This window comes from Octodon degus, unplaced genomic scaffold, assembly GCF_000260255.1.
Source record: "Octodon degus isolate 3935 unplaced genomic scaffold, OctDeg1.0 scaffold00033, whole genome shotgun sequence".
In the NCBI taxonomy this organism is placed as follows: Eukaryota; Metazoa; Chordata; class Mammalia; order Rodentia; family Octodontidae; genus Octodon; species Octodon degus.
In genome coordinates, this window is record NW_004524609.1 from 3441210 (window position 1) to 3468467 (window position 27258).

At 50.7% G+C, this 27258-nt stretch overlaps 2 protein-coding genes and 1 non-coding gene across 4 annotated transcripts in view; 2 read left to right on the plus strand and 1 right to left on the minus strand.

Annotated features, from left to right (window-relative positions):
• Positions 1–34: 34 nt before the first annotated feature.
• Positions 35–11024, minus strand: Smarcd2 (SWI/SNF related, matrix associated, actin dependent regulator of chromatin, subfamily d, member 2). The gene is made up of 13 exons (XM_004630025.2): positions 10525–11024; positions 6163–6347; positions 5955–5997; positions 5706–5828; positions 3106–3261; positions 2514–2609; positions 2284–2385; positions 1997–2158; positions 1728–1825; positions 1469–1604; positions 1182–1304; positions 959–1060; positions 35–888 (listed from the first exon to the last, which is right to left on the minus strand). The coding sequence occupies exons 1-13, from the start codon at positions 10738–10740 to the stop codon at positions 835–837; spliced, it is 1596 nt and encodes a 531-aa protein (XP_004630082.1). The 5' UTR covers positions 10741–11024; the 3' UTR covers positions 35–834.
• A 6027-nt stretch (positions 11025–17051) lies between these two features.
• Positions 17052–17158, plus strand: LOC111816516. The gene has a single exon (XR_002820892.1). It is a non-coding gene; the product is annotated as a U6 spliceosomal RNA (small nuclear RNA).
• Positions 17159–23268: 6110 nt separating this feature from the next.
• The window catches only part of LOC101586090 (intercellular adhesion molecule 5), a 16002-nt gene continuing 12012 nt past the window's right edge, over positions 23269–27258 (plus strand). Inside the window, exon 1 of one of the 2 annotated variants that reach the window (XM_023714099.1) lies at positions 23269–23358. The gene's annotated coding sequence lies outside the window, so the exon portion shown is untranslated. Of the gene's footprint in view, positions 23372–27258 lie in introns of both variants that reach the window. The other variant, XM_004630162.2, reaches the window with a different exon arrangement.

A 27258-nucleotide genomic window follows, 5' to 3' on the forward strand; every position in this document is an offset into this window, starting at 1 on the left:
CTGTGTAATGACCCGGTCTAGGCACCACCAATAAACAAAAGAATTTATTTGGAAATTTCCAAACCTGCCACAAGTGGCATTTGCCAAGCCCTAAGCTCCAAGTTCCAAAGGGCAAAACAGTCCTCCCAGCCTCCCTGTCACCTCACCCTGCCCTCTGCCACGTGCACCCCCCCTTGGGTACTCCCCTCCCCTTAGAGGTTCCATCCCAACCAGGAGGGATCCCAGGAGATGATGGCGGCCGTAGCCGCTTGCATAGATTAAGAAAATAACAAGGAAGGAGGCACCAAATAGGGCTCCCTGAAAAACCCCAACCTACCCCTGTACAAAAAAGTGGCTCCCACATAGAAAAACCTGTTCCCCACATAGTGCAAATACCCAAAGGAAAGAAAGAAGCCAGCAGCAGGGCTGGGCTTGTAGGAATGGCAAAGAACTTTGGTTTAAGAAGGCTAAGAAGAGCCTAGCTGGGCCTCCTCTTCCGTGCCCAGCTCCGCAGACTCGGCTCTGACACTGGCCCCGGAGGAGAGCCTGTAAACATGCAAACCCAGCAGCCTTTGGTTCCTAAAACACCAGAGCGTGGCCTGCAGCAGTCCTGTCTGGGGCTGCCTGCAGGGGGCAAAGGAGGCATCTGAGAATCCAATTAAAGCCAATGCAGAAAAGTAATAAGGCTTTGGGACCAAGCAACATGGAATCCTATCACTACATTTATAAAACTAAATCTGGGGGTAGAGGGTGCCGGCAGACACCCCTCACCGCATCCTACATGTCTGCGGCACAAGCGAGGACCCAAAGGGCAGTCCCTTGCCAGGCTCCAGGACAGAAGAGATCCCTGAGCAGTTAGGTCAGGCGAATTCCCAGCACCTGTTCCAGTTCCTGCCTGCGCTGCTGCACCTGGAGAAGGAAGAACATGGCTCAGGCTTCTTGTTACAACAAAAGGAGGCCACAGCGGGCAAGGCCTCACCTTGGCGAAGATGTGCCTCCCCACTGCCTCCTGCGCCCAGGGCTGGTGGTAGAAAGCAGCTCGCCGCTCCTCCTCGGGGTTTCCGATCACATCGGTGATGATCTGCGGGCCAGGAGAGGAGCCATGGCATAACCCCCACCTGAAAGCCCATCTGCCCTTGGAACCAGGAGAACAGCGCTGGGGTAGAAATCAACTTGGGAGTCCCTGAGGAAAGAGGGCTGACCTTGAGGTCTCGGCGCTGGGAGCGGAGCCATTCCTGGATGAAATCCTGGGGGTCGGTGCTAAAGCTGAGCATGAAATCCCTCTGAGTCTTCAGCTGGTTGATGGACTCAATGGTCTCATGGATCTGAGGAAGAGGGTCATGTGTTGGGCAAGCCCTGCCCTGGGTCTGTGTCCAGGGACAGACCACAGGACTGGGCAGCGGCCTCTCCCAGTGCGCTACAGTAAAGTGCCATGCCAGCCCACCCTCACCCTGGGCCCCAGGGACGGGTGCGAAGGCAGAGGGCCTACCTTGACGTCAAGAGAGGCAATCTCCTGCTGGTTGGTGGTAGACGCTAGGAAGTTGCTCATCTGGGCCTTCAGGGGGTCATCTACCTCCACATCAATGTCGTAACAAGCTGTCTTCTTTTGGTCATTAGGGTCCACACTGCATGCACACAGGAAAGGACGTAGAAACACACGCCCAGCAAGAAGCCCCCCCTACAGCTTCTCTCTGGCTGCAGCCCAAGCCCAGGGTGCATCTGCCTTCAAAGTCCCTTCCTTTCCTTACCTAATAACATGGTTGATGACAATGGGGTCTGGATGCTGCAGCAGTCCAGCCAGTTTCACAGGGATCTCGGAGAAACGGAGCCGTCCGCAGCTGAAGATCTGGAAAGAGCAGCAGAAGCCTGGGGAAGCCTGGCACATGGAGCAAGCAGGACGCTCCAGGGGCAGGAAAGGCAGCAGCTAGGACGCCAGCACTACCCACTGAGCTCTGCACAACTGGACAAGGCAGGGGAACTGAACAGGCAGGACATCACCCGGGGAAGGCTGGTGTACCTGGCGAAAGTAACGGTTGCAGTTGATGTACTCGCGCTCATGGCCATCCTGCAGCTGGTTGTGTTTGATGTAAAGCCAGAGGGCTTGCATGATGGCAGCCCGTGTCTGCGTGTGCACCCCCAGTAACCTCGCTAGTCGGGGATCCAGCTTATACTGAGGAGGCTGAGGGTAGAGGGGAACCAGCAAAGGGGTTCTTGAGCAAAACCAAAGGAGAAGGACAGGGCAGGAACAAGGCCCCCACCCACGCCACTCCTGTGGCCCCAAACATGACCTGGGGCGTCTGTCACCTGGTGATCCAACATGAGCAGGAGGGTGCACTTGACATTGAGGTCTCCAGGCCGCTTCACCTGGAAGCCATCTGTCTCCTGAGTGGTGGGCATCCGGTGCCACTATAGGAAGGAGGGGGGAGGTGCTCATCACCGAGTGGGCAGGCCATCACTGGGGACCAAGGCCATCACCACACCCGGGGCTTGGTGCAGCGGCTTCAAGTGGTCTCCCAAGGCCGAGGGCCACTCACCTCCACCAAGTGATTGTCAGGCCCATACAGTTCCTTGTCCAGCTCAATGACGAGGCTCTTGAAGAATGAAGAAAACTTTCTCTTCTGTTTGCTAGGCTACGAATGGAAGGGAGCATGAGCTCGGGCTGCTTCTGCGTTCTCAACCACTACCCCAACAGGAGCGTTCTCCAGCTGTTGAGCTCAGGACAGTGAGGCACCGGGAGCCCTGACTGTGTCCCATAGGATTTATCACCCACTCACCCCACCCCTGTGCTAGGGATCTGAAGAGGCAGACTCCACGAAGTGAGAGGCTGGGGCCGGGGGAAAAGCTCCTGCTGTACCCCACACCAGCCAGTGACAACTTCAAGGCATCCAACTGCCATGGGTGGATACTGAGTACACACTGAGCCTGGCACTGGGTGTGTGGCTCAGTGGTGGAATACTAGCCTAGCATTCATGAGGCGAGGCTGGGTCATCTCCAGCACCACCAATAAATAAACAGCTGGAGCCACATCCGCTCCCTATGGCAGGACTTCTCGGGGAGCACCCCATCTGGCCCCAGTCTTAACCCAAGAGGCTGCTTCCCCTCCAGACACCCCTCTCCCCAACTCACATCATCCAGCAGTTTGCCTTCCACACGGAGCTCCCAGGAAGCCACCTTGTCCCCTGCTGGGGTTCCTCCAGGGGTCCCTGCAGTTCCTGCACTATCACCTTCTGCCTTGCTGGGACTGAACGTATTGGAAATGTAGATTCGAAGCTTTCGTTTTTGCTAAAGAAAATCAAGTAGAAGCAGAACACTTCGAAAATCACTACCCAATCTTCCCATGTGAACTCATTCAATAATCAGTTACTGACTGCTAAGGACCAAGCACTTTGTTAGGTACTGGGATTTGGAATAATCCTAGTCCTGGCCTTCAAGATACTCAGTTTTATGATGAAAAGAGGCACACAAATGACAGTGTCAACACAATAGCACAGGCACACACAGGGCACTGTCAAGCCAATCCAAAGTGGCTGGGGATGGGGTGTGGCAAGGATTTCCCTAGTTAAGCATGAGGCCCCGGGTACCACATATACATTAAAGTCAGGGCCTTTGCACTATCACATCCCCCAGCCCTTTTTTTTTTTTTTTTTTCACACAAGAGCGCGAGAAGTCACTAAATTGTCTTAGTTGGCACTGAACTTTCAATCCTCCTGCCTCAGGCCCAGAGTCCTGGGATTATAGGCAGATGTCACCACACTGGGTAAGATTTACACTTAATCATCACCCAGGATCCTCATACATATATATGTATCTGAAACAATAACTTAATAAAATAATATCACTACAATAGTAGGTGCTTCATTACAGTGAAATATCTTCATACTTCTTACTATTTCATATTAATTTAAAACATGCTGGCCCAATCAAAATCCCTGGCTTGAAATTATACAAAACTACTATGGTAGGGCTGGGTAGATATCTTGGTGATCTAAGTGCCTGCCTGGCAAGCACAAGGATCCAAGTTTGATCCCTGTACCGCATGCTGTGCCACCCAGTGAAACCAGCTGTGGTAGCATACCCCTGTAATCCCAGTGCTGGGGAGGCTGAGACAGGAGGATCACTACTAGTCTCAACTGAGTAGTAAGACCCTTTAACAAAAAAAAAAAAAAAAATTCTTAATGTTTTTAAAAAACTATGATAAAAATAGCATGGTACTGACAAAAAGAACATACCCGAGGATCAATGAAACAGAAAAAAACAACTCCAGACACACTTAGCCACGTTATCTTTGACAAAGGAGCCGGACACCTTCACTAGAAGATAGCCTCTTTAATAAATGGCACTGGAAAAACTGGCTTTCCATATGCTAAAAAGTAAAACTAGATCTGCATCTCTCACTATGCACTAAACTAAAATCAAAATGAATCAAAGATCTAAATATTAAACACTAAATCTGCTGAAAGACACACTAGGTAGAACTCTTTAAGACACTGGTGTAGGCAGAGTTTATTAACAAAACCCTAACTGCATAGGAACTAGCACAAAAAGTCAACTGAGAACTCATTAAAAAGACTTTGCACAGCAAAAAGAAAACAATGAAGTGCAGAGATAACCTACAGAGTGGGGAAAAAAATTCTGCCAGCTGTGCCCACAACAAAAGACTACTAGCTATATATGAAGAACCAAAAAAAAAAAAAAAAAAAAAAAAAATCAGACCCCTCAAATTTAAAGACTCAAACCAAAACTAAAATATAGACACTTCTCAGATGAAGATGGAGAAACAGCAAATAAATATATGAAAACATGTTCAATGTCACTGCTCATTTGAGAGATGTAGATTAAAACAACTGTGAGATTCCATCTCACTTCAGAAAGCGGCTATTCACTAATAATGAATGTCAGTGGGACTATAGGGGAAAAATCCCTTCTCCACTGCTGCTGGAAGTGCAGACCGGTGCAACCACTGGAAATGAGTGTAGAGGACCAACACTAGGACTTAAAGGCCCTATATGACCTAGCTATTTCCCTTCTTGGTCTCTTCCCAAAACTGAAAGCATCTTACCACAGAGATACATACACACCCATGTTGATAGCAGCAGTTTATAATAGTTAAATCTTAGAAACAGTCCAAATCCCCATCAACCAATGAATGGACCGAGGAGGTGGGCTTTCTCATACAATGGAGTACTACTCTGCCACAGAGAAGGATAAGCTTGAGACACTTCTAGCTCAATGGATGCCCTTGAGACCACACTCTTAAGTGAAATAAACTGGACAAACATTTAAATACCACAGTTTCTTTGGTGTGAGAAGTTAATAAAAATGCAGGTAAGGACCAAAATGTGTAATAGATACTGGGAAAGGAAAGGAGATGTTCAAACCGACAGAACAACAAGGGAGAAGAGGGGGGCAAAGGAAAGAAGGGACAGGAGAAGGAAAAAATGGAAGCAAAGGTTTGGTAAATAATGAGAAGAGGGGCTGAAGGGAGGGGAAGGGAGCAGGAACTTAAGAAGCGAGGTGTACTATAGGTGCAAATTCCCGAAGATGAACACTATTATGTAGAACTCAAATGTACCAATGAAATTTTAAAACAAAAACACCAGCCCAAACACATGAAATTGAGTTCATGCTCCAGTGGGCCGGACGTATCCTCCACGTGAAAAAGCCCCGCTCTAGCCCAACGCAGACGCTCAGCAAAAGGGGGGGGCCAGGATGAGCAGCCTGCATACCGTCAGGGGCTTCTTGATTGCCTCCTGGATTTCCATCCGCTTGCGGGCAATGGTCTGGTCCAGCTTCCGCTCAAACGCCAAGAGATCCATGTATGCCTGAGACTCTGGGACAAGCTCCCGAATCTGCACAAGACGAAATTCCACAGCTTGCTCTGCACAGCCCAGCCCGCCCGGTTCCCTGTCTTCCCGCCCCGAAGGCGCTCCCCCTGGCCAGCCAGAGGCTGAAGGGCTTCCTTCCAGCACACTCACTCGCTGAGGTAGAACCTTATCTGCCATCTTCCTCCTTTTCAGCCTGCAGGGGACAGAAATCCATTTTAGACATCAGTGGTCTGGAGGACACAGACCCCTCTCCAGTCTTGCATAGAGAGCCAAGTCTCCCTCCATTATCAAAGCTCTTAGGCTAGAAGGAAATGTTTCCAGCAGAGCTGGGCTAAAGTGGGATAAAAGGGTGTCTCACCCCCGGCGCTGGGCAGGCATCGGTGGCTGGGCCTGGGGCACAAGCAGGCGTTTCCGGAATGGATCCATCATGGTGGGTGGCATACCAGGTCGCATCGGAACAGCCGCGCCAAATGGGGAGCCCGTGGGGGGTCCCACCTGCAAGCCAGCCATGGGCATCCGGTTCCCTGGTGACATGCCAGGCCGCTGGGGAAAGTGAGCCAGTGGGGGTACACAGGTCAATGGCAGGCCCCTGCGGGGCCCACCGCCCAAACCCTCCATCACACTCCTCAGCCAGGCCCAGCTCCAGCACTGGCAGCGCTCAAGAGGGCCCCGCCAGAGCCTGAGAACAAAGGGGAGCAGCTCCTGAACACTGTAACCCACACTGGCCCCGCCCCTGCAACCGCCCTGGCAGCAGTGCCAGTACTGAGGCTCCCAGGGCCCAGGAGTGGGAGGAGAGCCAGCCCGCTGAGGGAGGGAAAGGCTGCGGAGTTCTCTGGGGCTGCTGCTGCCTGCCAGTCCACATGCTGTCCTTTAGTTCGTGGGCCCAGCAGCTCTGAGGCCTTCAGATGGCCGAACCACACACCAGTGCCTCCTCACCCGGACTCTGGGAGAAGCACGGTACCAGTGAGGCCAGGGCCGCTGGCCCAGCCAGCAGAAGGGTGCAGAAGGGTACGAGCCATCCTGGGACAAGCCTGGTGTCGTGACTGAGGATCCAGCAAGCCCCTAACCTTAGGCAGCAGTGCCCCAGATGAGCACTCGAAACATGGCTGAGCCACATGCCCACCGTGGGGGTGGCACCAGGCAGAGCACAAACCATCTGGGCACCATATGTCCCCTATCTGCAATCAGAACGGGGCTCTCTCTCATCTCCCTGCTGCTGTGCCCCTACTCCCAAGTCAGGAGACCCCAAAGGGAAGCTGGCTCCTGGGTGCCTGTGGGCCAGAGGCAAACAGCAGGCCTCCGCCTGTGGTCCAAGCACCACCTGGCAGTGGGGTTGCTGCTGGCTCAGCTCAGCCCTAGGCCAGTGACTGCAACCCACTGAGAGCTTTTGCTGATCATAGCTGGTTTCCTACCACTGCTGGACATTCCCAGCTGGAGAATGAAGATAAAATTATCATGAGATGCAAGCGGCACAGGGCATAGTTAGCAGCAACCTAGGTAACAGAAATAAGTTCTTTTTTTTTTAAGTGTTTTTCTGAAGGACTTTGACCCAAGACCCAGGTCCCCAATGTCCTGGTGCAGTACATCTGGGAGAAACTGCTGCACCCCAGCCCCCTTCCTATGGCTGCTGCCTGCAAGGCCTGTTTGGCAGCTCTGCCTCGCACACACTGTCCCTGGCAGCTTCACAGGGCTGGCCCCGGGGTCCAGATTATGCAACCAGCACAAGCAGCCAACTAAGCCAAGCTGGGTGGGGACGTGCGCCAACTCGAAGGACCCTCTGATGCCCCAGCCGCCAGGAGGTGAGTCTCTCCCACGTCTTCATCTAGTCCCGAACCCTCGGTTCCTGCAGAGGGTCAGATTCATGACCAGGTGCAGAAACTGTGGGAAACCTGACCTGGAGGAGTGGGGAAGGGACAAAGAAAGTAGGCAAGCATTTGGAGAACGAGCAGTTAAAAGCGAGGAGCTCTGGGACCTCGGGAGTCTTGCCACAAGTTTCTCCCCATGAGGAAAAGATTCATCAAGGTTGTTGAAAGGCAAAAGACAGCAAGTTTCTCTGCCTTAATGATCCATGGCCAAGATTATTGGGGTGGGGGGGCTCTGTGTGATCCTGGACCACAGATCCCAGATGTATGTGTTTCCCAGGGCCTGAGACAAAGGCAAGAGCTGCAAAGTGTGAACTAGGGCCCTTGTGGTCCCCAAGAAGCAACTCACAAAACCGGCACCACAAAACTGGCACCACGGCCCAACCGCCAGGGCAGGTGCTCAAGCAACAGGAAATCCCAAGAGCAGCACAGGCCCCACCCAGCGGGCTGTTTCACTTTGTGGCTCTGAGCCCCCAGTAGACGCAGGGCCCCAGGGGAAGCCTGCTTACAGTTCGGCGAGTTGGGCTACACATTGCCAAGCGCTACACCTGGGCCTTGAAGCGCCAGTAACTCCTCCTCCTTTAAAAAAATAAGTAAATAAAGTAAAAAGAAAGGGGGGAAAAAATCCCAAGCCCCAAATTCTCAGCCTCCTGCCTACTGCATGGCTAGGTAAGCCTGGCTCAAAGCTCAGAAACCCAGAGGGCAGCCACCTCCTCCCTGAGGCCCAGCACCAGCCTACACTCTCAGTTTGGCCCTGTCACTCTCCCTCAGGACAGCAGGCAGAGGCTGGGCTTGCTGCTGCTGCCGTGCAAAGTGAGGAATCTAGGATTCAGGTGAGCAAGCCTTGCCCCTCCCCAAAGCCTGTGGCCCTCATGTTCCTGGTAGCTGGGCCTAAAGGCCTCAGCTGGAGACTACCTTCCCTCTCCCCCACGCACAGGAAGTATTTTAAAATGTAGAGTGAACACAGCAATGTATGTGTTTTGGTTCATTTTGCCTTGTTCTTGTTGCTCTTCTGTGAGCTTCTCAGTTAACTATGATCCAACAGATAGAGCCACCCTCTGCAGGGAGATGGGCCATCACTTCACTTTTTTCAACTGTTTACAGTTCAAGTCCCTGGGTCCCCTACTTGTCCAGCTTGGACCTCAAATCCTTGCTCTTCCTGCTCAGCTCATGAGCCCTAATAGACAGAATCCCCCTTTGCTCCCCAGACCACAAGTCTCTCCTGGAAGGGCAGACAGAATGGCCATCCACCTCTAGCCGAGTGAGCTGGGTCTTCCCATATCGCTCTTCTGCCCATCTCTGGAGAGTTGAGAGGTGGAGGGATGGGAAGCCAGGCTTCAGAGCCATCTGCTTCCCTAGAACTCTGGCCAACTGGCCCAGCCTTGCCACAGGCCCAAAAACTGTGTGTTATGCCCCAAAAACTGTGGACTCCATCCCTGAAGGGGCTTTCCCAAGGGCACACTTTCTAGGGGTATCATGCCAAGGAAACTGCAGCCTTCTGTAGGTTCCAGGTCCCCTGCCCCCAACCCCACCAGGCCAGAAAGGCCAACAGGAAGCTCTCTAGCCGAGGTTTGCACCTGCACCGAAATCCTGGGCCCAGGACCCCTAAGGGAGGGCATGACGGGAAAGACAGGCACCAGCTGGAGCCTGAGGACCTGGGCTTCTCTGACTCAGCCTCTTTTTCTTTGCAGAAATGAGGAATGAAGAGGGAAAATCAGTATCAATCAGTAACCCCAAGTAAGCATCTCCTTAGAAAGCGAGGGTCCAAGGACCTGGCAGGATATGTGTACTCCATGAGGAGGCATTTCTGGAACCTCTACCTGGACCTATCCGGAGAGAGAACAGGAAGCAAACACACCCCCCGCGGAACCTTAGCAGGAAGCCCAGCCCGAAGGCTCAGGCACATGGGCTAGCATACGGCACTGTCAGAACCTGGAAGCTACGCAGAAGTGGAAGGGAAGGGGGGCTGGGAAAAGGACAGTCACAATTCCCAAGCATTCTGGGGACAACCTCAAAGGACACACTGGAGGACGAGGAGCCCCACCAGCAGAGTCGGGCTGAGCTCCTCACACAATAACAAGGATCAGTCTCAGTCTCTCAAAGGCCTTTGAAGCTGCAACCTGAGACGCTCTCTTCTTTGAAGCCTGAGGAGTCCAAACAGCGCTCTCAGAAGAGACCCCTGCAAGTGCAGGCTCTGCAGCCCCAGAACCCGCACGTTCCCGGAGGAGCCTTTCTGTTTTGTTCTGCTCCTCCACACTCAACTCCTGGATACTGACACCAGGCAGAAAGCTCGGCACAAAAGTGGTCTGTAACTAGGCTGGGCCTTCCGCGGGCCCGGGCGCCACTGGCTCTGATCTAACCTGGATTCATCGCGGCTCAGGCTCCTGGGCCTGCCTATGCCGAGGGACACCTCCTTCCTCCCCAACTAGCAGCTGGGAGCCATCTCAAACACGCTAGAGATCTGCCAATTTCCAACTACGAGGGGGGAAAAAATAGGGCAGACTTGGAATGGGACCGAGGCCAGTGGAGGGTAACCCTGTTTTCTCAGTAAGACCCTTTTCCAAAACTTTCTCCTCGCCTCCCAGGGCCCTCCCACCCCAGGACCCGGGTTAGACCTCTCAACCCGTCCGCCCACAGTCGCTCAGCTTCCTCCCCCGACGCGCCCATCTCTTAGCCCGAATCCCCGGGCCAAGAAGCCCAGGACACTCCCAAAAGCCTCAACACCGCAGTAGTCCCTTCGCCCTTTCCCCCAAGCTGTTCCAGGGCCGCAACCCGCGGGGCCCGGCCAGAGCCTCCCAAGGCCCCTAGGCTCTCGGTGCAGGGAAGCCCCGCGGCGCCCGCCCGCCCGCCCTGCTCACCTGGTACTGAGCCGCGGGACCCGCGGGGCCCATGGGGCGGAAGGCGGCGGCCCCAGGGCCCCCCACGCCTACGGCGGGCCCCGGGCCCCGGAGTGCTGGGCCGGGCAACATCCCGGGGCCCCCAGGGGGAGGCGGCGCTCCCAGGGCCGCGGCCACGGCACCGCCGCCCGGGCTCAGCGGCGGCAGCGGGAACCCGCCCGCGCCACGGCCCGACATCGTCCGTCCCGTCCCGCGATCCGGGCTCCGCTCCGCGCGCTGTGCTCCGCGATCCGGGACTTTCCGATCTTAATTCCGGGTTCCGGGGTTTATTATTCCGGGTTCCGGGACTTCCTAACCCGAAATTCTAGAGTTCCTCCCTGATCCGCTTTAAAACGGGGCCGACCCTGATTCCGCTCCAGAGCTAGGAGATTCCGGTCCCGGGATCTGCCGCGAGCCCGCCCGCCGACCCCGGCCTCCGCAGGTTTAGCCCAGCGAGCCAGTCGCCCAGGAGTGGCTGCTAGCCCCGCCCACCCCCTGGACACGCCCCCTGCATGACGGCCCAATGGAGAGAGTGCTTTCTCAAGCCCCGCCCCTAACCGATGGCCTCGAGCTCCGCCCCCCCCTCGGGCCCGCCTAGCATCCTAGGGGCGGGAGCGGAAGCTGCTCGCGGAAGCCTTGGGCAAGGCGCGAGGTCGGAGGTCGAAAGTCAGTTGGGATAGCCGCGGTGCGGGAGCGATCGCTGCAGTCTCCCGATTGTGACCGACCACGGGAGTCATGTCCGACAGTACAGTGCTCCCTGGAAATCATTGTCAGGTTTCATTTCCAGTGTTGGAGACGATTTAGAGCAGATCTCAAGGGCACAACAGCTGCCAACTGGACTTTCTTTAGATGCCCATCGTAGCAGCACTCGGGAGGCTGAGGCAAGAGGATCACCGTGAGTTTGAGGCCAGCCTGGGCTACATAATGAGTTCAAGGCCAGTCTAGACTACTCAGCGAGACCCAGTCTCAAAAAAAAAAAAAAAAAAAAAGAAAGAAAAAGAAAAAGAAAAAGTTGTGACCGCTGTGAGCTGCCACGGATCATGGGGCGTCTCCAGACTGGATCCAGCTGTGTGAACGGTTGACGTGGCCAAGTGCTGAATTCTTATCACATTTTTAACACGGCTTTGCCTCACTTAAGCCTGGTATTTTACTCCACTGGAAATTTTTTTTTTAGGAGACAGAAATTTGCATAGTGAAAGAACTTGTAGTTGTTTGTCCAGTTAATTTTTAAAACTTAAGTGCCTCTTCAAAACTAATGCCCGGTATCAGAATATATTCAATATAAAGTGCTTCGGCTGTGATAGGGACCTACTGCCTGGTGGTATAGGGCGTGCATAAGGAAAAACTAAATCGTGGGAGGTTCTTGTCAAAAACGCAGTTTATGATTTGTGCGGTGGAGGAGGCCCAAGGCCCAAGCTTCTGCGTTTCTAACAAGCTGTCAAGGCGTGCTATGGGTAGACCATGCTTTTCTGTAGCTAGATCTTTTTTCACTATACAAGTCGGTTACTTCTCATCCCCAGACACCTGATGGGTTTCTTCAGGGTACCATAGCGCCCCAGGCAGCGTCTGCCGGTCTCCTAATCCTTTTTTAGGAATTAGTTCTCACCTGCTCTGCAGCCACTTTCCTCTTAGTTGTGTCAAGAATCCCTCTCCATTCTTGCTCAAACTTTGCCATGGCACAGTCCGCTGAAATTGTTAACAGTCACTGAATTATGACCCCCGCCCCGCCCCATTAGGTAGATGGTATCAATTTCAGTCCTTTCACGTTTCTATAGCTACGTAGTTCTCCAAGAAGGGCTAGGAGGAGCGGAGAATCAGGATCCTCCTGGGAACTGTTCTAAAAATTTGCCTGCTACTCCTCCAGTGGCTCCCAGTGTGCGTGTGTGTGTGCGTGTGTGTGTGTGTGTGTGTGTACATGTGCCCGCACCCACGTGTCTGGCTGTGTAAACTACAGTATTGCAGTATTGGAAATAAGCTCAGGGTCTTCACACTGAACTACATCCCCATCCCTTTTTACATTTTTAAGACGGGGTCTCACTAAGTTCTCCAGGCTGGGCTTCAACTTGTAATCCTCCCACCTCAGCCTCCCACGGTGTTGCAATTATAGGAACTGGCCACAGTGTCTGTGGTTCCCAGTGTTGTGCTTTAAAAAATAAGCCTTGCAGGTACTTCTGATACAACCCTTTCGTAGGTAGCCACGTCTCTAGAAAAAGAGGCAAGCTAGTATGTGCATCTAAAACTAGATAAAACCCGCAGAGGGAGTAACTCTGCTGTGGAATGCTTGCCTCCTCTGTGCAGTGCCTTTGGTTCAGTCTAACCTGGAGAGAATTCAAGTGCTGTTCATCTCATGCTTAAAACCTTCCCAGCTCCCTCTTGCTTGTAAACGGAGGCACCCCCTCCCTCTCATGAGCTGTAAGGCTCTGCAGGACCTATCTTGCTGGCCACCTTAAACTCATTCCGCATCACTCCCTTTGGCTCTTGGAACATCAGCCCAAAATGTGTCCTTGCAGTTTCTCCAGCCCCCCAGTCTCCCTCCCTCTGCCTCCTACCAAGTGCTCATCTCAGCGTGCGGTTTCCTGTGGACTGACCGCCCAACCTGTGTCCCTCACTGACCTGTGAAGTCAGGGTCTGTCTGTGTCTGTCTCTCCCAGATGAACATAACATGACGTTAACTATTCAAAGGCAAACAATTCTGTGGCATGAAGTACACTGTGACCACCACCTCTACCTAGTTTCCAGATATTTTCATCACCCCGGAAAGGAACCCCATACTCCAACGGTTGGTCCCCATTTCTCCATCCTCCCAGTCCCTGGTACCCCCAGTCTGTGTTCTGTTCTGTGGCTCCACCCACTATGGAGAGTTCATATAACTGGAATCAGACAACTGGGACAGCCTACCTGGGCTTCCAGCCGCTCTGGAGAGGGAGGCAGGAGGACCACACGGTTAAGGTCAACCTGAGCAACCGTGACCCTGTATGGAAATAAAAGATGAATGTCCCCCAACAGCCCGTGGGTTAAAGGCTGGTGGACCCTTTAGTAGGGCCTGCTGGGAGGTCCGTAGTTCGCTGGGGCATATCCTCACTGGGGCTGTGGGATCCTGCCCCTTCCTCCTCCTCTTCGCTCCCTGGCTACTGATACACATGGTTTTGCCCCAACACGTGCTCCTTCTATAATGTGCCACCTCACAACAGACCCAAACAATCACAGACTGGAGACTTCAAAACTGTGAGGTGTAGGGGCCGGGGAGATGGCTCAGTAGAATAAGTGCTTCCCCAGCAAGCACAGGGGCCTGAGTTCAATCCCTGGTTCCGCAAAAAAAAAAAAAAAAAGAAAAAAACTGTGAGGTGAAAAGAACTCCTTTTCTCTATAAGTTAATTGTCCCAGGTATTTTTATGTGATGGAAAGCTGACACACCATGTGACAACTGCTGAGGTTGTTTACCCTGAAAGGCACCATGGGGAATCAGAGAGGGCCCTGGACAGGTGAAAAGATAAATGAAAACATCTCGGAGTTAGGCAGATTAAGACTCAAACACACAAGGCTGGGCGTGGTGGCACATGCCTGTAATCACAGTACTATCGAGGCTGAGGCAGGAGGCTGCAAGTTTGAGGCCATCTTGGGCTACAAAGTGAAGTCCAGCCTGGACTGCATAGACAGACCCTGTTTCAATGAGACAGAAAAAAAAAAAATACCCCAAGACATAAAGCATGAAGGGTGATGAAGATTGGAATCAGCTCCTCATCTGGGTACGTTTTGTCCACAGTTCTCAACAGCCACATTTTCTCGGTCAACACAGCCAAGCAGATCAAACATCTGACGCAGACTTTCCAACAGGGAGAATGCAAGGTTCCCTGAGAGGGAAAAATTGCCAGACGGTGTTTATAACTTTCCTTTGTTTCTTCCACCAGAGTGGATGCCAGCTGTTTTCTTCCAGTTTTCAAGCCAATACGTCCCATCTAAAAAGATCTTTGGCCTCAAAATAATGAAATGTGGGCGCACACAGCTAGGCGTGGCCACAGGGCCAAGGCAGCCTGGGCCAGCTCCGCGGAGTCTGATTCGCTGCTGTGTGAAGACAGGTCGTGGTGGGGCCACTGTAGTCATTCATTTAGGTCAGGTCACACCTGACTACAGACCGGAGGGTGAGCCACGCGCCTCAGTGTTGTGCAGTTCGAAAACATGTCTGTTGGCCATGGGGCCGTGTGCCTGTCATCCCAGCACTCAGGAGGCTGAGCCTTGAGGCTTGGCCGGGGTTTGCACGGGGAGCTCAAGGCCAGGTCTAGAGCTCAACACCACACTAGGAGAAACTGCCCGGAGAAAAGCAGAGGTCATGAAAAGCAAAATGATAGACTGAGTAAAATTAAAAAAAAAAAAAAAAAAAAAAGTTGCTAGGATTGGGGGAAGAAGACAAACAGGAGAAGTATAGGGCATTTTCAGGGCAATGAAACTATGCTCTATGGTACAGTAATGGTGATCTTATGATATGAACCATTTGTGAAAATGGGCTCCATAGAACTCATTTGTTTGTTTGGTTTTGGTACTGGGGATTGAACTCAAGACCTTGTGCTGGCCAAGCGGGCACTTATTCTACTGAGCTAACTCCCCGGCCTTATAGAACTCATGCTGAGCCTGGTAGCACACTCCTGGAATCCCAGCACTAGAGAGGCTGAGGGAAAAAGATTGTGAGTTCAAGTCCAGGACGGACAACACTATGAGACTTAAAAAACAACAAAATTAGTGCAGGTGAGATAGCTCAGTGGATTAAGCCCCTGCCTAGGCAAGCACAGGGACTGGGGTTCGATCCCTAGGGCCGTATGCTGTGCCAGGTACGCTGAGCCACCGAGTCCAGGCGTGGTGGCGCACACCTGTAATCCCAGGGCTGGGGAGACTGAAAATAGGAGGATCACTACGAGTCCAAGCCCTGTACCAAATACATTTAAAAAAATCACAGAACTGTGTAATACAGAGTGAACTTTGATGTATACTATGAACCTTGCTAACAGTAATGTATCAATACTGTTTCATTAATTATAACTTTCGTTAGTTATAAATTATTAAGATTTACCATCTTGATGAAAGATATTACTGAAGGAGGAAACTGGGAAGTGTATAACTATGTGCTCGGTTTTTTCTAAAGATTTAAAGTGATTATAAAGTCTGCACAAGGAGCTGGGAGATGGCTCAGTGGAGTGGAATAAGCACTTCCCTGGCAAGCACAAGGGCCTGAGTTCAATCCCTGGTTCCGCAAATAAATAAAGTCTGCACAGAGTCAGGGCTGGACTCGGGGAGGGTGGGAAGAAGCGCAGGCGGCAGGGCAAAACCAGTGTGTAACACGGGTGTAGTCTCCGGGCTCCACGTCTGTCCCACTTTCTCTGTTTGCTCTCAGTGCAAGGTAGAGACGCCCAGGCAGCGCCCCAGTGGGGTCTCTGGCCTTTCTTTCTTCCCTGGGGGTCCTTCAGCGTCCTCCTCTTCATGGCTTTGCCCAGATCGCTCTTCTCTATATACCCAGGCTACACAGACACTCCCGTCCGCCGCGCTGTCGTTCCTGTCAGCTTCCCGGGAAGTCTCTTCGCCCTGCCTCTGTGTCCCCAACCCCTACCGCTTTCCCGAGTGTCAGATCCGCGTGTCCGGCTCCCCGCGGGACGCCCCGCACGTCCATCCGCTCAGCGGCTCGCTGTCCTCCCGGCTGTCCGTCCTGGTCCTGGCGGAGGCTCCTGGAGGCAGCTGGCAGCCCGGCGGGATGGGGGCCTCGACCAGGCGCTTGGGGTGCCCGCGACAAAAGCAAAGCCTGGGGACAGCCTTGGGCTTCCACTTGCTCTCGCTTGAAACCGTCTTGCACCCCTCTCTCCTCCTCCTGGCTCGTGGTCCTCGTGTTCTGTTGAGCTCACATCCCAAGTCTTCTTGGGTCTGTCCTGTCTCCCACGTCAGGTCCTCAGCTGCTGCCTGACCCGCCCAATTGGCTTCTCTGCTACCTGGCCATCCTCCTGTACTTTTCCTGCCAGTCTTACCCAAAGATGGCAAATCAGGACATGGCCCTCTATATACCCGAGTTTGTGTGCCCTCCATTTCCTTCAGTGGGGGGTCTTTTTTTTTTTTTTTTTTTTTTTTTTTTTTTTTTTTTTTTTTTTTGTCTTTTTGAGACAGGGTCTCACTCTACACTTCACACTGAGTTCACTTTGTAGCCCAGGCTGATCTCAACCCCCAGCGATCCTCCTGCCTCAGCCTCCTGCTGAGGTTCCAGGCCTATGCCACCACAGTGGGCCCCAGTGAGGGAGGGGGTTCCTAACTCCGGGTGGGAACTTTGTGGGGAGCCTCTCCCTGTTGCAGCCCAGTAATTCTGCTCTGATTGTTCTATATATGGAGTACCACGAACGATTGATTCCCTTTGAAGAAAGGGCTCCAAAGCTCTGACCTGTTTACAAGCTAACAGGTAGGGCCAGGTAGGAGCTCAGCGGTAGAGTGCTTGCCTAGCCGTCACGGGTTCAATCCCCAGCAATGCAAGAATTTTAAGAGGGCTCTTTTTGGCAGCACACACACTAAAATTAAACCCATATGGAAAAGATCAGCATGGCCCCTGGGCAAGTGTGACAGGCAGATTTGTGAAGCGCTCCATTTTTTTTTTTTTTTTTTTTTTTTTGGCAGAACCGGGGATTGAACTCAGACCCTTGTGCTTGCCGGGGAAGCACTTATTCCACTGAGCCATCTCCCCGGCCCCTCCATATTTTTTAATACTTATTTTTTCTCCTTTTTAATTTTTTATAACTTTTTTGATCAATTTTGTATGTTTACATTTGGTAATCTGAACAACTAACGTGAAGACAACGACCATTGTTGAACTCCTATTATTGTTTAGTGGAACTCTGTATCATTTCTTTCTTTCTTTTTTTTTTTTTTTAACCAGGAAATTGAACTCAGAATTTTGCACTTGCCAGGCAGGCACTGTACTCCTGAGCTATTTCTCTGGCCCTTTCAATATTTTTCTTCCTATTTTTTATTCTCTAACAAAACAAAACAACAACAAAAAACCTGCAAAAAAATTTAAGAAATTAAAAATAAATAGGGCTGGAGATATAGCTCAGTGGTCTAAGTGCCTGCCTGGCAAGCACAAGGTCCCGAGTTCGATCCCCAGTCTCTGATGCCATGCCGGCCCCCAAACCAGGCATGGTAGAGAACTCCTGTCATCCCAGCCCTGGGGAGGCTGAGACAGAAGGCTCACTGCAAGTCTGAACTGTGTTGGGAGATCCTGTGTCAAAAATTAATTAACTAATTAAGCCAATGGCTTACAGAAGAGTATTCTCTTACGTGTGGCAGCGTGGCATTACAGGCGCTTTTCTGTCTGCCCTCTCCCTCCCTCCCTCTCGAGCTCTGTTTTCCACCAACTGCCCACGCCCCTATGCCATCCTCCAGCCCTGCTGGAGTCTCCTTCCCTACAATGCCACGCCCTCTCAATCCCAGACCTTTCTCCCCCTCAAAAGCTCAAGCGCTACCTTGGACCCTATCTGTTACAAACTTAAGTATTCAGGACATATTTATTATTACATGAATAATTGCTCTTCTCTGCAAGCATCAGCGCATCCTTCAAGGCCAAGCCAAACACCGCTGCTCTGGAACTTCCCTGGGACTGCCTGCTCCCCCCATCCTCCCGCTGCCATCATCAATTTGTTGCTGTCATTTGTGTTTTGCCAAGCACTTGGCCTTCTCCGTAAGGGTACACATTGCGCTCTGGCTTCTGTTTGTGTGTGTCCATCGCCGCTCACAAACCCTCCAGAGTGAACTCCAGGACGGGGTACTTCCAAAAACAGCGCCTGCTCAGGAATAACCAATGATGAAAGCTAAGTCCACCTCTCACCTCAAAAGCCCCATTCCAAGTTGGTCTTGGCCAACAGTTAACCCATTACCCCCAGAAGGTTAAAACCGGCTTAACCTTAACAGTTAACTTGGGCTACCAAATCCTTGAGCGACAGGCGAATGGGAGATGGAGTCTCCCTGTGTAGCTCAGGCTGGCCTTGACCTCATAGTGATCTTCCGCACTCAGCCTCCCGAGTGCTGGGATTACAAGGAGTGCTGGGATTAGCAGCGTGCGGTTCAGTGCCTGGCTTCAGTCCTTGAGAGTTATCCTCGCAGTCTCTTGGACTAATTAATTTGTGATCTCCCGTCTGTATTCCTGGAGTTCCCCTTCTTTATTTGCTTAGTCCAGACTGTATCTGCACCTTGCTGCCAACAGGCCTGCGAAGGTTGGTTCATTTAGCACTAACAGCTGACTTTAACCCTTAACCTTTCTGTCCCTCCAGTTCTGGATAAGATGCCCGGATAATAAAGATGCCTGCCTACACAATAAGACCTTGTCTCCCACTTACCTGCCCTTCAAAAAAAAAAAAAAAAAACCCTCAAGGATCTGGTACCCAAGTTAATTGTTAAGGTTAAGCTGGCTTTAACCTTCTGGGGTGATGGGTTAACTGTTGATGAGGACAAATTTAGAATAGGGTTTTTGAGGTGAGAGGGAGATGGAGTTAGCCCTCACCATCAGAGGTACCTTAGCCAGAATTAAAGAACAGTTAGCTTATATCATCAGCATCTATAAACCAATGGCCACCGCACTAGGTGCTAACAGCTAGAGATAGAGAACAGGTAAAAGTCACAAGGAATCAGGAAGTGGAGGATGGGGAAGACCAGCCACCAAGAAAATCAGTCAAGGCTGAGACATAAACTAGCTGTGGCGAAAAGCTCCCTGGCTGGGGCTTCTGTTGTTGTTGTTGTTGTTTTTTTTTTCAGGTTTCATCAGGCCATTTCTCCAAGCCAGGCTCGCAACCATGGCTGCCTTTGCCAGAACAATTATCCACTTGAAGGAAACATCTTCCTACTTCCCTAGGAATACACCACTCACATCAAATGGGTCCGCCATAGCAGGCCTGTTTGCCAAAATTAGCTAACTGACCAATTTATAAATTACAAGAACATTTTTTAAACTAACTTTGAGTGTGTGGAAATGGAGATTGACCCCGGGAGCCCACACATGCTAGGGAATGATTCTACCACAGAGCCAAATCCCCCGACCGCTTTAAAATGTTTTCAAATTCTGAGATAAGGCTTTGCTGCACCAGCTTGCCCAGGCTGGCCTCACCGCCAGGTTCCTAGCGCAGCCTCCCGAGTAGCTGAGATGACAGCGTATGCTACCGCACCCACCTAAAGCTACTCTTTTAAAACATGACACAGCTATTTCTATTAGGAAGAATCGTTTTAATAGCTTGGAAGATCTTGAAATTTGACTTTTTCATTAAAAAAAAAAAAAAGGATGAAAGCAGGGCCAGCCAAATAGCTCAGCGGATTAAAGTACCTACAAGCAGGTGCAGGGGGCCAGGGATTCGATCCCTGGGCCTACCATGCCGGCCCCACCCCCAGGGCGCGCTGAGACGGCAAATGACACTGGGCCGCACCTGTAACCCCAGCTCTTGGGAGCCTGTAAACAGGCCGATCACTACGAGTCTGATCTAGTAGTGAGACCCTGAACACCCTGTAGACCCTTCCCTAAAACACACAAAAAAGTGATGGCTGATATACCACTAAAGAATTAGAAAAAATGGGGGCTGGTGGGATGGCTCAGTGGTCTAAAGCACCTACTTAGAACAAGCTTAGCGAAGCACAGGGACCGCGGTTCAATCCCCCAGCACCACATGCCAGCCAGCCCCGCCCCCTGGTGGGCTGAGCTGGCCACACACACACACACAAATAAATAAAATTTTTAAGCTGAAACATTCTGTCAAAATTAGAGAAATTTTTAGTAGCCAAGGACAGATTAGGATGTTGAGTTATGGCAGTTTGAAAAGATGTGTATCACAAATAAATAAAATCCTTCAAAGTCACAAGTGAGAAATGAGAATGGTTCAAAGGGGTTACTATAAAATATCTTATGAAGTAGGCTCAGATTTTGATATGTAGCCAGGTGTGATGGGGCATCCCTATAATCCCAGCACTCTGGAGGCTGAGGCAGGAGGCTCCCAGTGAGTCTGAAGCCAGCCTGAACTACGTAGTGAGACCCTGTCTCAAAAAACCAAAAAGAAAAGCTACATTGAGATCTTATGACAACTTCAGATATTTAAATTGTAAACAATACATTATGACATATACAAATAATTCTTAAAATACTGCCATAAAGATAAAATAAAAACTTGCAAATTGAAAGTTCCCAGAATTCTCCCAAATCTGTCAAAAACAGCTTCTACAACGGTAACTATAAAGTGGTGACAGAAAAGCCTTTTTAATTTTTTTTTTTGAAAACCAGCGACAAGGTCTCTCCTCACTTCAGCCTTCGGAGCAGTCTGAGGCTGGCAAGAGCTGAGAGCTGTCTCTGACAAGCTTTACTGCTCGCTTCTCTTCTGACAGGGGATACGAGGGCAGGTGATGGGCAGCCTTATTGGCCAGAAGAGGTGGTGGTCCCTGGATAGATCCAAATTCTCATTCTGACTACACCTTTGGCTACGGGCTACAGAAGCAGAGTCAAGGCAGGGGAGTCGACGGAGGTTGGTGTCACAAAGCTCAGATCTTCCAAAGGAGTCAGGAGTTGCCTCTCCACAAAGAAAGCCAAGGTGTTAGGTCGCAGACTCTGATCCTTCAGTGCCTAAATGTCCGCGAGCATGCTCTGCAGCCAGTGTTCCAGATGCGGAGGATACAACACAAACGAGAAAAGCACAACGTACAGAGAGAAAATAATGAACATAGATGTGGTGTTCTAGTAAACGCTTGACAATCAATTCTCAAAATGAAACAAAACCTTTATTTGTAACCTTCTATTTATTTATTTATTTATTTATTTATTTATTTATTTATTTAGTGGAACCAGGGATTGAACTCAGGCCCTTGCACTTGCCAGGCACCACTTATTCTCCTTAGCTATCTCCCCAGCCCCCTTCGATGATTTTAGTGCTATAAATACTTCCCATCATGGCTGTTTTCAAGTGACATTATTACAAACACTGCTGGGAAGAAAGGGGCTAGCTTGCATAGGGGTATTTACCCTAACTTTTCTCTTCAAACTGTCAGTATAAACAGACTCATAGCCATGATAAAACTACCGTACAAGAAAGCCAACCATACTGGGACCAGGGTTCGACCCCCAGTCCCGAATGCCACGTTGGCCTGGCCCCTGGGCACGTGGAGCCGGAGACCTGGTGTCGCACGCCTGTAATCCCAGCGCTGGGGAGGCTGAAAACAGGAGGATCGCTACGAGTCCGAGCTGCAGAGTGAGATCCTGTACCAAATACATAAAATGAAAACAAAGGAAAAGAAAGCCAACCACCAGCCTAAAGATAAGCGCTCAGGAGGGTTGTGGTGGCACGTGCCTGTAGCAACAGCTCCTCAGGAAGGTGAGGCAGGAGGCTCTCTCCGGGCCAGGAGTTTGGAGCTAGCTTGGGAACTAATGAGACCCATGGGAAGGGGAGAAATGAAAGAAAAAGTCTAGAAGTGAGGGCTGGCGAGATAGCTCAGTGGACAAAGCGCCTGCTTAGGCAAGCACAGGGACCCGGGTTTGATCCCCAGCACCACATGCTGCACCAGCCCTGCCCCTGGGTGTGCTGAGCAAGCCGCGGAGACCAGGCATGGTGGTGCACGCCTGTAATCCCCGTGCTGGGAGGCTGAAAACAGGAGGGTCACTGCGAGGCGGAGCTGCGTAGTGAGACCCTGTACCAAAGTCTAGAGGGGGATAAAATGTCACTACAGGGCAAGAAATACAGTTCTTAGAACCTACACTGGATGCCTCGGCTGCCAATAAATCTGCTTGCCACCCCCAGCCACAGAAGAGCAAGTCTCTTCAGGTCTATCCTCCTGGAATAGCAGCTGTGCCTCCCCTCGGGGAGCTATCGTAAAAGAGATTGTGAATATGCGTGATTATCTTGCAGGGGTCGGAGAAAAGGCTTCCAAGGCTTCAAATATCACTGCACTGGGGCACTCAGCCCATGCGTCAGGCTCAGGACAAGCCCAGATGAGGGTGAGGCCAGATGAGGGTGGGGGTGAGATACCCCTTTTTTCACCCATTTTTTAAGGTCTCACTGTCTCCCCCTCCCCCTCCCTCCCCCTCCTCCCCTTCTTCTTCAAAAGTAGTGGTCCAGGCAGCTGTGCTGCTGGTTGTGGTATTGCCCAGGGCTTCACACTGACTTTACATCTTCAGCTCTTCATATTGGGACACAAGGTCTCCACATTGCCCAGCCTGGGCTCGAATTTGCAATTCTCGTGCCTCAGCCTCCCAAAGCACTGAGATTACAGGCCTGCATCAACACGCCGGGTCCGGGAGGAATTTGACAGAGAGAAAAACCCCACAAGACTCATAATCCTTAAAATATTCTTGGCCCAAGGTGAGAACGCCTCTGAGCGCGCGCACCAGGCAAAACCACGAGGCAAAAATATATAGGGGAGGACAACCTCTTGTTTTCTTTATACAGCCATTATTAGCTGCAAAAACCGTTTTGATTTTATTTTCACTTTGTTTTAGTTAGTAATGATTGCCTTGAGTCAAACACACTCTCTCTCCAAGTAGGAGATACGTCTCTCCTATGTTTTTATCTTCCCCGTACACCCCTTCTTTTCTTTTCCCTTTCTGCTTGCCCCATTGGTCTCAGCCAATCCTGATGAGATGTGTCAGAGACGTCATGAGTTTCTCAGAAGATTAGGAAGCGTCTCCTAACTGGTGCGCCCCCGCCTGGCGGTGCAGACCAAACGGTCTGAGCGCGTGGCTGACTCTAGAGAACCACTGGAAGGTTGCGAAGCTAGCGGCATCAAGAGAAAGGAGACGCGGCGGAGGACGAGGGACAGGCAGACAGCCCTTGCTCAGTGAGAATATAGGGTCTGTTTGGCTTGCTTGTGTTTGTGGCGATTGCTTCTGGGGCTTTCCCGTGGAATCTGTGCAGGCCTAGCTCAGCGTGAGCTTCGCCAGCTCACACGCTAGTGACCTGCAAACCCCAAGGAGCACTTGCTGAAGTGTTTCTCTACTTTTTTTGTTTGTTTGAAAGACAGGGACTTCCTATGTAGCCGAGGCTGGCCTTGAACTCGGAGATCCTCCTGCTTTATCCTCCCACGTGCTGGGATTACAGGCGTGCGCCACCCAGCGAGCTCTGAAAAATGTTTATGGTTTAAGTAGCGCCCCCTTTAAAAGCCCTTGTTGTCACATGTGTGTACTAGTCTCACGCAGCTAGACCCAAGCTCTTGCCCGACCTGAAGTGGCCCTAGGTCCCACCCACATCCAGGCGGTGGGTGGTGTTATGGGTCAACTCTGCGTGGGAACCAGATCAGCCAGAGAGAAATCTGAATAGAGCCTTTATTTACTGAGCTCAGGTCCGCAGCCACTTCTCTCGCAGGAGAAGGCTGATCGGCCCCGATCGTAGGTAGCAGGGGGGATTTATAACAGAAATCACATCCAGCTTGGTAAGCAAACTTGTTATCTAGCACAGAACAACAGAAACTGCATTCACTTGACGCAGCTGCAGACTGTTCATAACTAAACGGTCTTTCACAGCTTAGTGATAAGCGTATATTTTTACAAGATACATCTTAAGCTGACTACGTTACAGGAGAAGGTTGGGGAGGGAGTTTGAGTTAGCTTGCTGCCCTGACAAGAAACAGTTATTTATTGTTGAACAGCCTTGAGCTGAAAGGGAAAACACATTTCTTAGAGCAGATAACAGGAAGCACAAGGGGTTTTTATAATTTTCCACAATTAAGGCACAAAACTCTATTAACCCTTTACAGGTGGCATCCTCGCGCGGGTATTTGTACATGTTTGGTCATTTTCCTTCAGTTGTGGTCACCGAATGTCTATGGCCACTTTGGGCGATTGGGATCTATCAGGAAAGTCCTTGTCCCCGTGGCCCGTAGAATCTTCCTGGGGGTAAGAAACCAATTACAGACCTGGGGGCCGGGGATATAGCTCAGTGGCACAGAGCCTGCCTGGCAAGCACAAGGTCCCGAGTTTGAGTCCCAGTACCGAAACAAAACAAAATAATTACAGGCCAGACCACTAAGCACAGATGTGTTACAGGGCGACGGGAGAAGACGGCAGTAGTGTAGAGAGAAGGTGCGGGTTGAACAAAGGCTCGTTGGGGGAGGTCTCCTTGCAGAGATCATCTAACTGCGTAGCATTGGAGAGTGACAGAGAGAAGAGACAGCGCCCAGGCATAGTGTGTCTCCTTTTCTATAAAAAACTCGCAAGAAACTCTGGAATCTAAGTGCAAGGTGAGAATCCCAAACTTGTACCTGAAGGCCAGTGCAGGCGGCCCTGGAATCAGTGTTTGCCTTCTTCTGGTCACTGCCTGCCCTTCTGCAACCAATCCTGAGTGGAGAAGCTGGACTTTTAGATTAATCCTTCCATTTAGGAAATAGCCTACAGAGTACACCAAAGGGATTTTCAAAAGTAGTTTCCCCTTAGGATGCTCCTTTCTTTCTCCTTAACAAAATGTAAAATCTCAGGTTTCAGCCTTTGATCCTAGCCAGCCACTGCAAGGTGACAAGTCAAGCGTGGGGATGTGGGTGGCTGTGGGGAAGGGTGTCAGTATATGGTGTGCAAACAAAAGGACTTTCACCCACCCCACCCCCTGCCACCACCTAAGGTGTGTCTCAGACCAGTGGTGGAAATAGGTGCAACTCAGCAACTACCAGGAAAAGCCAGCCCTCTTGGTTCATAGTGATCAGAGATGGAAACACAGCCGACGTAGACATAAGGTAGATTCATAGCAAGGTCGGTTTTGCTCAATGTGGTATCAGCAAGCAAAGAGGGATTAATAGAGGGCTCAGACTGATGTCTGGGGAGTTGTCTGTGCCTGTGTGGCCCGTCATAGCCCCAGTGGTCTGGACTCATGAGGAGTACAGCAGCCGTGAAGGCCTGAGCATCGGCCTGCGGTCAGAAGGCCTACGTTTGTGCAGTTGGGAGGCGGAGGCAGCAGGGTCACCATGAATTCAAGGGCAGCCTGCACTATGCAGTGAGTTCAAGGCCAGGGAGGCCTTGTCTCAGAAAACCAAACCAAAAACAAAGACAAAAAAACAATAACAACAACCACGTAGGTTTGGGTCATGGCTTCGCTGTTTTTTCCCCTCACCAGTACTGAGCCTTAAATTCAGGACCTTCACGCTAAGCTACATTCCCTGTGATTTAAAACAATTTTTTTTTTTTGAGAGAGGGGCTCATCAAATCACTAATGTGCCCAGGCTGAGCTGGAATTTGTTGTCCTCCTGACTTTGCCTCCCAGAGTGCTAGGATTACAGGTGTGCACCACCACCCCAGGCTTTGGTTCTGCCTTCTAGCTGTGTGACCAGAAGCAAGCTATTCATCTCTTTTATTTATTTTTTATTTTATTTATTTATTTATTTATTTATTTATTTTGTATTTTAGGGAAGGGTCTACAGGGTGTTCAGGGTCTCACTACTAGATCAGACCCATAGTGATCCGCCTGTTTACAGCCTCCCAAGAGCTGGGATCACAGGTGTGCGCCACCATGTCTAGTTCCTATTCACCTCTTTTAGGCTCTGTCCTCTCTGTAAAATTGGTGATAATCCTAGGATTAGTATGAGATGACAAGGTAAAGGCATAAAGTTCATTGCCTGGAATACAGTGTGTTCGTTAAACGTTAGAAATCGAAAGGGAAAAGCTATACAAGAGGTATTGTTCTCTTAGAACTTTGTTCTTTTACAGCTGCCTGTCTGTGACTCCCTCGTGGCTTTGTGATTACTTTCTGGACCCACCATGAGCACACACCCAACACGCAGGATGCCCAAGTGCGCCTCTGTGCCAAGCTTTATAGACTGATGTCAACCTCCTTGCTAATCAGAAGAACTGTAGGCTGCTCTTTCTCACCTTCATTCCTCCTTTGAACCTCCCTCCTGCTTGTGCGGCATGTAGAAGCCCTAGCCTAGCAGGGATCAGGGCCTGTTACTTGGGGAGTGATCCCAGGCAGTGCCCCTTGGGGTCAGTCAGCCTAACTGGGTGTGGTTTGGGCATTTCTGCTTGCCATTGTGAAGTTATTAGGCAAGATATGATTGGGAAAGGGTTATTGAAAGGTCGGCAGACTGGGGATACAGCTCAGTGGCAGGGTGCTTGCCTAGCACGCACGCCTCCCTAGGTTCAATCCCCAGCATCAAGAAAAATAAACCAAAACCAAAAAGTCACCACAAAACAATCCCGTACACATACACATATGCACATGCACGCACACACACACACACACACACACACATACACACACCCCACCTAATTGAATGTTACACACACCCCTTGGCAGTAGGAAAGCCATGTCTTTTGCCCTTTTCATGACGCTTCTAAAATAATATTAGGCATAAACAAGTGATATTTTCTAAATCTTGTGCAATATGTGAAAAAACATTCAGAGCATGGTTATTTATTGATATATTTGACTTGGAATTAACTCACTTAATCCTCACATATTTCCCTCTCCCTTTTTTTTTAGCACTTAGCACAGAGTATTATTTTTTTTTTAATTTTTGATTTGTTTTTGTACTGGAACTTGAACTCACAACCTTGGACTTGCCAGGCAGACGCTTGTAGCTATATACCCAGCCTGCAAACAACTATTGAGCAGCTACAACATGATAAACTTTTTGAAAGCTGTAGAAGATAGTTTTTGTTTGCTTGTTTGTTTTCGGAACCAGGGATTGAACTCAGGCCTTCCATAGGATTTCCAGGAATTCCTATGTTACAAGATAAAACTATCGAAGACCCAAAAA